We start from the raw sequence: 12862 nt of genomic DNA on the forward strand, positions 1-12862 counted from the left end.
CCTGTGATTTTTCAATAGTTCCTTAGATAAATTATAGGATACCACTATCAAATTCTGTTAAAGAACAAAAGAACGTCATGGAATAGGTAAGCACTCTGAGAGCAAGATCAATCAAATGGACAGCTCTGATTTAATTTCCCATAAGCAAAGTTTTCATTTGGGGACATAGTAAAAACAACTTCATGGAGTCCGGGTTGCGGCAGGAGTGGGCACTAAGAAAGCAGGCAGAGTAAATAAAGGCAAAGAAAATCAAGCAAAAGTTCTGAATCAAATACTAAATAATGACACTAGCAATTTTCTTTTGCACTAGGATTCTGTTTAGCTTTTTCATTTTGAAACATTTCTGTTTTCTACTCTCTGGCTGACAAGAACACTTTCCATTTCATACAAAAGATAACGAATGTTCCTTGCATGTGTTAGACATGGACTTATATGACTGATGGTTATAAACAAAATTTCTTTGCACATCAAAGGAAAAAAAACTTTGTTTATTCAAGAAATTCCTAATGGTTTCATTTATAAGTAAAATTTTCTCTTTATTTGAGATCCAGTGGCACAGCAGAGTATAGCTGGAAGACAGCAGGTAGCTCTCATAATGAACTTTGCACAGTTTTGAGAAAATAATATCTGAAGGCAGTTCCTTCTTCTGAGGTCAGTAGATTAGTGGTTCAAAAAGAATAAACTATCCAGGGAACATCCTGAGATTTAAAAAAAAAACACAAAAACCCACACAACTGGAGGGGAAAAGGAGGAACATTCTCACTAATTAAAATTTCCAGTTCTTATGGTCCCTCTACACACACAAACCCCAGTCAAGCAAAGCCTGCAGGATCAGGCCTGTACTAAGTATACCATCATCACATTAATTATATTATTACCTCATAATGCTAACCAGCCAGGTTTACACAGAAGAGATTAAATAACAAGATAATCTTATAAACAATGCTCATTTCATCAGTGTACCAAATAAGTTTGATTTATATCTCTGACTGTTCTTCTAATTAATTTATGCACCCACATGCTTTAATTTACACAGACAGACACCCACACTGGGGTAGGGATGGTTACTTTTTTAACATCTTGAACTTTGACATAGGTTCATGTCTAGACTCCCCAGCGCTGCTGTTTTAGTTCCCTTACACTTCAAAACCGAAGTGACTGTTCAAATACCTTGCATTAAAGTTGAAGCATGCAGAAAGAAAATATTTGATCAAACTCAATACCTATCTCCCCTGCCAACTTTTAGATGCTGAATTTTAGTGGGTATAGTTTCATTCAATCTTATAACCAGATCCACTCACCCCTAAGTTACAGACCTACCTCTTCTTAAAATATTCCCTTCAAAGCCTTTTTTGGATATTAAGTCCACCTCACTACAGCATCAATCCTAAACTCCTATATTTGGTGTAACACAGTTTCTAGTGATTGAGAGAGGGGGAAAAGGCTGCTAAGTTTTAAAAAACATATCATTTGTACTAATACCAGGGGCTTGGATAAATAATGTACTCTCTAGAATGCCGTATTACCACTGTGAGTGTCACAGAAATAAAACAATCCACAGAGGGAAGAAAATTCAACTCATTCCAATTCTTTAACCAGGAAAATAAAAAAACGACATTTCTGACTCTAGACCCATTTACAATAAGCTATCAGTGACATGATGGTAATGCTAGCACTCCATGAAAACCCTTAAAAAATAACAACCTAAAGGAATATCCTGGTGTCAGGATTAGTACAGTTTAGTCATTTTACAGCTTCCATGGATGGTTTCAGTGTAGGGATGAATCAGGCAAGCAGAAAGATTTTTACTTGTCTCTGATATAAAACTTTTATTTATGTATTTGATTAATGTTTATTTGTAGGACCTTAATACAATAACAGATGTCAGCTACATTATATCTGTTCTTGATTATGAACTCCTAGAGGGCAGAGACCCTGTCTATTCAGCTCACTTTTTATAGGACACAAACACAGTACCATACCCAAAAAGGCACTTAAAGATGGTTTTTATAATAACAGTGATTTCAAGGGGACTTGGTCTTCTTCTACACTCCATGAAACTCCACTGGCACATACTGAACATTTAAGAATAACAACTTTATATTCTTGAGCAATTCCATTCTTCAGATGTCGACAATGGCACTTTTCTTTTGAAACAGGGATTACCTGGATGGGACAATTTCCACTTCTTAATGTTCAAGGGTTAGCTTTTGTCCAATATCTAAATTCTATACTGACAACCCAAGCTTAAAAAAAAAAAAAAGCCAGACCCAAACATTCCACTTCTTAGCATCAACTCTACCCCTGCATCAGGCAGAAGGACCTGCTCTTTCCTTGGGGTAACATGCTAAGACCACTACGGTGGTACCTAAAACTGTGGCCTCTTTGCAGTCTTTCTGTCCATTCAAATCATACTGAACAAGAGACAGACTGAGTTAAATAATGCTCTACGATAAACTTAAGAACACAGTCATATAATGCTTATAAATGCTAAAGGAATAAAAAGCCAGCAGATGGTATTTTAAAGGTTCTCACACATCAGAAATAGAGAATTTTCACTACCTAGGTAATTTGGGGCAAGCCTTTTAAAATTTCTGGGCCTTGGTTTCCAAATCTGTGAAATGGAGACCTTACATTGTATACCTTCAGATTGTTTCCAGTTTAAATTTTGAAATCACATGAGTCCTAAAGAATCTCACACAAAGTGAGGTTCCATTATCCAGCCAAACAAAAGGCTTTTCTTCTTTCTTTTGTGAGTGAAGGAAGGGAGACTGTATGTTCTCAATGTAAATTATTTACTATGCCTAGCTCCAACAAAATATCCAAACAGAACATCACCAGCTATTTTTGTAAACAAAATATGTGGATATGCATGTAATGATATACACATTGTATGTATGTACCAAATGCATATACATGCACACCCTCCAAAACACACAATTCTCTCTATTGTAGCCAAGAATTAAAATACTTTCCAGTTTTCTCATTTTTTTCTCTCTCCCTCTCTATTGAAGCCAAGAATTAAAATACTTCCCAGTTTTCTCATTTTTTATTTCTCCCTGCATGAAGCATCTACAAAGCTACTATAACATGGGAACTCACATAAAGTAAAGCTATAAGCATCTTCTTCAACATTTCTTATATTAATATTGACAGTTCCTAACACAATCAGCTTAAGTTAAGCTGGTCCTCTGCAACCTTAACAGCATCCTCTCATAGAAACAGTGGTATTGAGAAAGGATGCAGAATGCAGTCCTCAGGCCATTCAACCAACATCTACTTCATCTATAATGTACCTGAAATATGCAATTCAAGACATAAAATTTACAAATTGAATACCACTTAAGCAGACAGTGATAGTAACAACAGCAGAAAAAGGATAAAGAAGGTTGTATAGATGTAGGGACAACCAGTTCATACACTCTCAAAACGTGGGAGGCGACTTCAGTTCATGAAACTACTTATTTTTATCTTTAATTTACTAAAACACTTCCAGAAGAAAACTTTGAGCAACTACTGATATATTATCATTTTCTTTTTTATTTAATTTTTATTTTATAATGGAGTGTAATTGATTTCTATGTAGTTTCAGGTGTACAGCAAAGGGATTCAATTATACATATATATGTATTTATTCTTCTTCAGATTCCTTCCCCATATAGGTCATTAAAGAGCACTGACAAGAGTTCCCTGTGCTATACAGTAGGTCCTTTGTAGTTATCTATTTTATATATAGTAGTGTGTATATGTTAATCCCAAACTCTTGACTTATCCACCACCCCCCCCGCCACAACATTTCCCCTTTGCTAACCATTAGGTTTGTTCACTATACTACCATTTTCTTATTAGAGAAACAAAAAAATGCCCTATGAATGCAGTCATTTATTGCAAGTAGAGAAAGAAAAACAGATGTCTTATTCAAAATTTCCTAGGTTCTCTTGGATCCCTATTCTTGGAGGAATAATTGTTAAAGCATTTAAAGGCAAATAATCTTTAAAGGACAGATATGTGAAATTTTCAGGAAAAAATTTCTTAATTTTTTATCTGCTTAGCCAATAGATGTTAGTAGATACATTTATATAATAGCAATAACCCATTCACATCACTATTTCACAGTGCCCCAACACACATACATCAACTCCTTCAATCCTTCCAACAATGCCAAGAAGATAGAAGAACACAAGTCTTCCTTCTTCTGTTCCATCAATTAAAATTAAATTCAAACATCAATACACACAAGAAGCATTATCCTAACTACTGGTTACTCTATAAGACATCAGGAAACTTGAGTGTTTTGATTTGAACATCTTTCTATCTCAAGTAAGAAGGAAGACGGTGATTCAAAACCACAAATTTCTGGCTTTCATCAAAACAATTTCATTCAAGCGTCCAGGTAAAGGGATAATTTAGTGAGTAGTATGCATTCCTTAAAAAAAAAAAATCGAGTTTCACTCATATTCCTTGGGGGAAAAAAATCCACCAATGGTCATATACAAGTTTATATTAAAATGCAACCTAAATTTTCTAAGTTTACAACTGAAGTAATTATAGATATTAATCTTTTACCTAGTTGCAGCAACATTTATAACACTATAAATGAAAATAGAACTGCAGTTTGTTTCTTTGGAGAATGGAGAATGAGAACAGGTTCTGAGGAGATATTGAATATCAAAGGATAAAAAGAAGTGAGAAAATGGAAAACGAAAAGATAAATGAGACACACAATGGGGGAGAGAGAAAGGCAGTGACGTAGCTAGGGGATGGACAGGGCAAAGTGAGATAAGTCATTCCTAGCAAAATGGCTCTTGTCGAAACCTTGCCAGGGCTCTGGACCATTGTCTCTGCCTGCAAGAGGGATGATTTCTTTGACGGTTTTTTAAAAATGCTTCCTGTATCTAAACAGCCTCAGTTTATTTTTTTCAGATTCCTGCATTTATTTTTTAAATAAAAGTTCAAATTTGAAGACTCTACTCATGTGTAAAAGGAATGACTTTTATTTTAGAAATGTACTTGGAACCTACACATCATTGCTCAGCTTAGAGCTCAAAACCTCAGAGATGTCCCAACATTCCAACCTGACAGTCTTGCCTTTGTAAAGAAGTGAAAACTGCCTCTTTCCACTGTGCCTGAAAATTATATGTGAAATCACTCTTCACTGATTGTGCAAAGTCTTAAAAATAAATACGTGCATCTTCTTGAGGAGTCATCTATCACCAAAGAGAGCTGATTGTGTTCTCAAGAAAACAACGTACATGTGCCCCAAGTGAAGGAAGCTCTTGAAAGGACATCTGAAGTTGGTCGTCAGAAATCATCCTCCAGCCTGGAATAGGTATGCAGAGCAAAGGCACCCAATACTGTAGTCAAAGCCAGAATCCATGAAAGGGTCAGCTACGAATCAATTCAGCCTGACTCAGCCGATGAAGAACTCCATCGACCCACCCGCTGTGACCTGAAGGCTTGCTTCTTTCTACCCACCCACCTATCCCTCTTTGTGCTCTTAATAAACCCACTGGTCCTGACTATAGGCCCCAATACCATAAGCATCCTTTTACATAAAAATTCATTAAATACTGTACCACTCTCAATATATTGATCCCACAAACTGTAACTCCATGAAGTGGTTCAACACGATGTCATCACCACAGAGCAACTTGTTTCATTTACAGTATCTGTTTCACTTCTACTCATGAGCTAATATAATTCAATTTTTTTTAACTGCACACAGGCTGCTAGACACATGTGCATGGCAAATGGAATCTGAACTTAGCTTAACAGCCTCATTTATTCCTGATGGTTTAAATTATTTCATCACAATTAATGACACCCCCTCAGCTTCCTGTGCAGCAATGCCAGATGTTCAGAGACCACAAAGCCACTCTCTTCTTTGACGGCTGGTGACAAGTCGTCCTCTGAAGGACATTCCCTAGGCACGCGGACTGGATGACACCTCCATTGCTTTGCACCTCTCTGCCTCCCAGAGTAACCATGTAGAGAAAAAAGCAGGAAGGCATGAGCAACCAGCAAATGCATTAGCGAGAGCAAATTATGTGAAGTGATCTAAACTCGAAGGAACTTGGCTCCTGCCACAGGAGTTCCTAACCTTGTTGTTTTATGAAAGCACTCTTCGCCTCCACCTTCTCAGCCACTGGCATCCACTGAGTGCCTGGCCTGGCGTCAGTCCTCGGGGAACACTGAAGGACATGAAAAATACAAGCTTTTCCACAGGGATCCTTTTCGGCTGTGGTAATTTTGTTTTGGGGAGTGTTGTTTAAATTTACTACCCTCTTCCTGACTGTTCCCTCATTTTTAAGAGAACAGTGTCTTCAAGTACAATTATCTTCTTACCCTGTTCAATAGGCACTTCCCATAGAAACATGCAACATTTTGGCAACTTGGGGTAAACAGCTGTGCCCTTTTTTCTTTGTAAAGCTTTATTGAAGTGCAATATAATTGCAAGGCCAAAAGTTACAAACATTTCATGTATACACCTTGATGGGTTGCGTTTACCTCTTTTTCTCAGGCTTAAGTAAGATTTCTTCTTTTCAGGAGCTGTTGGGTTTTTGGTTTTGTTGTCGTTTTGTTTGCCGTTGCTTTGTTACTTTTTAAAGAGAACAGAATGAAAGAGAGACTTCACATTTTTCCCACTTTGAGTCTCACATGGGCAAAGCCATTTACTTAAGAGTAAAAACAATTTTTTTCTTCTGAAATTCATAAACAGTAATTTTCTTATATTCATCATTTGTTTCATAGAAGAAATAAATTCGCATAATGACAAGTAGCTAAGAGGGCAGCAGAAATCGTAAACACGAGCACTGTTACAATAAGAATCCAATACTGTGGCTCTAATTTGGAAAACGCTTTCCATCAACTAGGGAACATGTGGCAGACATTTTATGGATTATTTTTTAAATGTTAAAAAAAAAAAATAAAAATGCTGATCTTATTCAGGGAATAAGGGGCCTTTTCCTTTGCCAAAAAGTGTCCTAGGAAAACTGAAAGGCCATGTGGGTCAGCCCACCCTATAGTATGAACATAAGCTATAAGAGCATTTTGGAAAATATTTTTAAACTGAGATGAGAAAAAAATCAATATCAATACAGATTCCGAGCAGATGCAAGAGGCTTCTGTGCATGTTAGTGATTATGTGTGTGGCCTACCCAGGCTAATTTCAAATGCCTCCAAAACTCACTGTACATTCTCTTTTATAAACTATTTGGGATTAAAACTAGGACCTTATCCATATCAACTTTGACAATGGACACAAATAGAGGGTAGGCTAATCAAGCCAAACAAGTTGAATTTTCCCCCTCATGGATGGCTTTTTAGATCTTAAATGACTACTGAATTTTACCAGACATGCTACACTTAGTGTTTTGACAGTTGTTTATTAAAACTACTTTCCTAGGAAGTCCACGGAAACCACCAGTCTAGCTTTTATCAGAATTGAGACCATCAGAGAGAAGTCGCGATGATGGTATACTTGCAGCAAGCAGACAACAATAGGAAACTCTAAGCACTCCCAGAGTTGCATCAAATTTTCCATGGACCAAAACTAAAATGAAATCGTTCAATTACTGCGAGGTAGATAAGTAAAATAAACAACTAATTTCATACAGCGAAGTTGAGGGAAAGTCATATGGACCTCATTCTGTTGTCTCCAAACACATTTTATCGGAGGGGAAAAAAGGAGCTGAATCAACTTTAAACTCTCATGTAGGGATGTATTGCTTGTGTGTCCCTGGCAGATGTGGAAAGGAGATGAAATGGGCAGGGGAGAATCAAATATCCCATCGCTGCAGGTTTGCTAAGGGAAAGAACACTGCAAAGATCTCACATCTGGCAATCATTTGTCAATAGCTGGAAAGAGAGCGGCAGGAAACTTTCTGGCTCTTGGAGAAGATGAAAAGACAAAAACCATGTGTCTCTCACACACACACACTCACACACACTCTCTCTCCCTCTCTCTGCAATGGTACAATGACTACTACACTTATTCTCCACCCCTCCCTTTCCCTCTAAATTTAATGATCTTCAGATATACTCGACTCCATGGTCAAAAACATGCAGTCACTTGACTTGTTAAAGCTGCAGTGTATGTACATTTTTCAAATAAACCCCAGGGCTGATGTTAGAAAATCAAAATCAGTCAAGCATAGACCGCCTGGTACTTTGGGCAGGAATCCTTGTGGTTTAGTCAATAAACAGAATCTGAATGAAAGACACCACAGTAACTAGACAGTAACGTTTTGAACGGTTCTTAACCTGAACGGGGGCTGGGGCATGTGGTTGTGCTTAGTGACCATGGACATGGTTCCCCGTCCCCTCAGATGGCTCCCTCACCCTGTGACAGGACTGTGCTTAGCACAAGGGCATCTGCTGCTCCTAACACACACTCAGTAAGAAAAGGTGAACTTATATTTGAGGGATGCTGAGAGTGCATTTGGGGAGGGAACAACTTGGTGGTGGTGGCTTTAAATCTATTTAATAGGGTAAGAAAAGGAAAATCTCAGTTTCCGGGTGTTCAAATGGATGATAACAATATATAAAATTTGCTAGCTTCATTATGAGTTCACAAAAATGACCAGCTTTGCCCCATTAGGTTTCCCATATAATAAAAAGTTTTCAAGACAACTCGCACAGAATTAATTAACTTTTCCCAAATCCTAGGAATGTAAACCTGTTTCTAGTGATCGATAGACTTCAATGGGCAGCTCAGCTTTGCCCTTATGCTGCATTTAACCAGCCGAGCGCATCCTGTGATGCTGTAAGTGAATGCTGCAGGTTGTTTAATAACCTGGCAAATTCACAGTAGCTTGTCAAATTATTACAGGAACAGTGTCATCACTAAACAAGCCTGATCACGGTTAATTACAATGCAGACTAGAGAGCAGCCACAATTGTTCATTAATTACAGGAAGCACCTCATTTAAATTTTATGGAAATTTACACTTGCACCCCGGTATGTCTGGAAAAAAAAGTGATCCTTCACGCATTCATAGAAGAAAGAAGTCTGTGGTTTATGAAACATCACAGTAAATTGTGTCTAATCGGGTACTGAAATATTGGTTTATTATTTACTCTAATTTTCTAAGCACTTCAGTGGTGAAAAATACCAAGTCAAACCCCACATCTTACATTTCCAACCAAGAAAGGAACTGTGCTAGGCTAAATGTAACAACACACGATGAGGTACAGTCATACTAAAATAGTCACTTTTTTTCTAATTAAAAATCAAATATTTAACAGCAACCAAGGGAGGTCTAAGGGCTTCCCCAGTGACTCAGACAGTAAAGAATATGCCTGTAATGCAAGAGACTAGGGTTCGATTCCTGAGTCAGGAAGATCCTCTGGAGAAGGGAATGGCAACCCACTCCAGTATTCTTGCCTAGAGAATCCCATGGACAGAGGAGCCTGGGGGGCTACAATCCATGGGGTCACAAAGAGTTGGACATGACTGAGCAACTAACACTAAGGGAAGTCTAAACTAGAATGATCATTTCCCATAAAATAATTACATAAAAGGACAATTATACAAAAGGACAATTTGGGGGTCTGTACATCAGTTAACCTTCAGAGCTAAAGAAAGTACACAGTTTCATACCCACTTCAAAAGCCACTGAAGAAAATCAAGAAAGTTAGACAGTGAATCTAAAGTGTGGATTGTCCAGCTACTTCTCTAAATCAAGTATATTAACACACACAAAAAAGCAGATAACCCTGCAAAAGTCAAGTCAGGCACAGACTTCAACAATGACAGTCATTCAGAACCAACAGCATATTCATGAAAGAGTGTCAGGGATCCTGAGATTATTAAATAACAAAGCTGCTAAGACATATGAAATTTTGGGACCAAAGGAAAGGGTTAAAAGAAAACAGGTAAGAGGAGGAAGGGGCTCCCTGAATCCTGAGATCTCATGTCAGCGAAAACACAAAAGCAAACGTTATGGGTGCCGTTATGTCTAAAGGAAAATCCTTCACAGTAAAGGATATAAACAAGCCAGAGCTCCTAAATCGAGGTGTACAAGAGGTTATTCTCAGAATCAAGAGGCCAAACAGCAAATCCTCTCGTGGTTATAATGCCTGGCCCCACGGGAAAGTCTGAGATCCAAGCAGGAAAAGTAAACGACCCTGGCCAGTCCTACGGTGAGTTCCCTGGAGTGCAGAGTTGGACTGAAAAATAAGAAATGGCTCACTCGATAGGAAAAAAAAAAACAAAAACAAAACAGAATACACATACCACGGCACGAATGAAAGAACTCTAAGCTAAAAGCTACTCCTGGAATTGTTAGCTGGTGAGGAATATATTAAGTCTCAAGTTTATTATGACAAACATAACATGAATATGTACCAGATATCATCAGAATGTATGGAAGCCGTATTTAGAAAGGAACAGGAAAAAGAGAGAAATAAATGATTCAAATGGGTCCCAGTTAATTCACCAGTGCATCGTAGTTGACTTATCTTTTCAGAGATTCAGCTTTTCCATACTGTCCGCCAAAATGCTTTTGCAAGATGAGGCATCTAACAAAATGAGCACTTTCTTTTTTTCACCCAGTAACTCGTCTTCCTTGCAAGGCTCACACAGCACTGTCAACTCCACAATATGTTTAGCTACCTACTACCATGGTTTCACTTCAATGTGTAAAAATACATTTTCTCCCTTGGTATGTCAAAGCAATATGTTCCACTGGTCTCTTTCAGGTTTATTTCACACACCCACATCTGCAAAACCCATTGCTCTTCGCACCATAACTCAACGTTCAAAAACAGATTATCCAACAACCACCCATGACAGACCATTCCAGGTGATGTGCTTGAAGAACATCACTCGTCCCCCCACCCCGAAGGGGTCAAGGATCAGACTACTCTTCACGAAAAGTCTTCCATCACTCGGCATGTATGTGTCACAACCAAGTTGTGAGCTTTCTAAAACTGGGAAACGTATGATCACGTCTCATACTTGCCACACCTGCTTTTCTGTTGGATCACAGCCATACACCACCCAGACAGTACCAGCATAGGGCACTGCAGAGCTCAGGTGGTCGTTCCGAGGCCAGGAGCAGGTGTGCAGAAGATGGTGTCCCCTTCAGAGCATCATAAAAAATGAAACTTCCTACAACCACCACTTCCACCATCACACCCACTATGAACAAGCCAATTTTTAGAACTATTCTCTTTTCTCATGCAGGGTGTCTAAATCAGTTTAAAAAAAAAAAAAGTTTTAACACTGAGATTACTATGCTTATCCCCTGAGTCTTAAAATTTAGAAAATGATGCCAAACAGAGGCCTGAAAAAATAGTATGGGTGTGCTCACGCTAGGGAGGTGCCATCCACATGGAAACTTGAGCCTGCATTTTTGCATCATTGATACACACATTCCTTAACTATTAACAGGTACCCAGCAGTGGAGGTAGGCCTTGGGCCAAGATGTCATATTTATATTTTTAATCTGCAACATCCCACTCCGCTTCTAATTTCCCAAGACCACGCAATGAATTCCAAGTCAATACTTGGATGAAAAATGTTCTTTGCTAATAAACTTAATATTACACCAGAGGACCTATCTCCCAAACCATGAAGAAGAAAGATAATATTATTAACTCCTATTTTTCTCATACAGTGCCCAGCTGAACAGCTTCCATTCTCCTGAGCTGGGAGACTCCTGTGCAGGAAGCATGGCTGGCTTGCCCATGTGTCCCCAGAGCCTAGCATCCCCTCAGCACGCAATAACGATGATTCGAAAAGAGGAGAGCTAAGATTTCCAGAGTGCCTCTTACATCCTGGCCCTGTGCTAAATGCTAGGTATGTGGTAGAACATTTAATCCTCATTAGTCAGCTATGATATCTCCACTTCACAGATGAGAAAGCTAAAGCCCAGTTAGGTTGGGTGACTTGCCAAAGGACTCATGGCAACTTGTGTCAACCTAGGCAGGCAGCATTCAGAAACCACATTCTTATTCACTGCAGTATATATACCATGTCTTGACTTCTTGAATGAGTAAACGAATGATCTCTAATTCTGACAATTTATCCTGAAAAGGACTTTTTGCTGAACAGACGCTCCACCAACCCCTCTTTCAGTCCCAGCAGCTGCCACATGGCATCTGATATATCTGTTCAGCGTTCAGAGACCCCTGACTGTCACAACACCCCCGACTGATAAAACAGTAAGACTCCGACCTGGACTTCCAGCCTCTGGTCTGGCTCCTCCAGGTTTGGGCAGAAGTCTGCACCCAGCAGTCTGCCAGCACATGCCACTGGGACCTGGGGGAACATGGCCGAGTTAGATGCTGGGTGTGGAGGCTCTTGAGAACTGCACACAAACACACACAACCCAAACACAAGGACATCCCAGCTGCAGCTCTGCAACAGGCCGTCATGGCCTCACAGGGTTTGAACACTCAGTAGGTCAAATATATTGTAAACATCATACACCCAAGTTTACTGACTACCAAAAGGTAAATTCTAAGAAGAAAAAATACACATAAATGTTGTTGTCCCTTGTATCCACAGCACATAGCACAAAAGCAGGCATTTAATATCCGTGGACTGTAAGAAGGAAGAGAGAGGAAGGGACATCGGGGGGGAAGAAAGGGAGGAAATGAGGGAAACGGAAGAAAAAAAAACAATTTCTGCTTGAAATTGGTGGCTTTTTTTCTCTTACCTTTCTTAAGTGGGAATTCAGAAAACTGTATTCTATAATGCCTAAAGTTCCTTTCCACTCTTAAAAATACCTGTTCAAATTTATTTTTTCTCTTCCTGGTGTAGGCCAATAATTACCAACATGTACTATTTATTTACTGCATTTAAATTATATTTAAGAGCCTTATGTCTGCTCTAACAATACAAATGACAAAAAAG

At 38.7% G+C, this 12862-nt stretch overlaps 1 protein-coding gene across 10 annotated transcripts in view; it reads right to left on the bottom strand.

The window, feature by feature from the left end:
- Nucleotides 1–12862, bottom strand: part of BNC2 (basonuclin zinc finger protein 2) — a 485586-nt gene that overhangs the window by 277917 nt on the left and 194807 nt on the right. For 7 of the 10 annotated variants that reach the window (XR_011465180.1, XM_070375932.1, XM_070375933.1 and 4 more), the window contains one exon: nucleotides 12182–12265. The exons of the other annotated variants lie outside the window; for them this stretch is intronic. Coding sequence is in view for 6 of the 7 variants with exons in the window: in XM_070375932.1 (XP_070232033.1) it covers nucleotides 12182–12265 (84 nt within the window). In the remaining variant the exon portion in view is untranslated. The remainder of the gene's footprint in view (nucleotides 1–12181; nucleotides 12266–12862) is intronic. 10 annotated transcript variants of the gene reach the window in all.

Source organism: Bos mutus, chromosome 8 (assembly GCF_027580195.1).
Source record: "Bos mutus isolate GX-2022 chromosome 8, NWIPB_WYAK_1.1, whole genome shotgun sequence".
In the NCBI taxonomy this organism is placed as follows: domain Eukaryota; kingdom Metazoa; phylum Chordata; class Mammalia; order Artiodactyla; family Bovidae; genus Bos; species Bos mutus.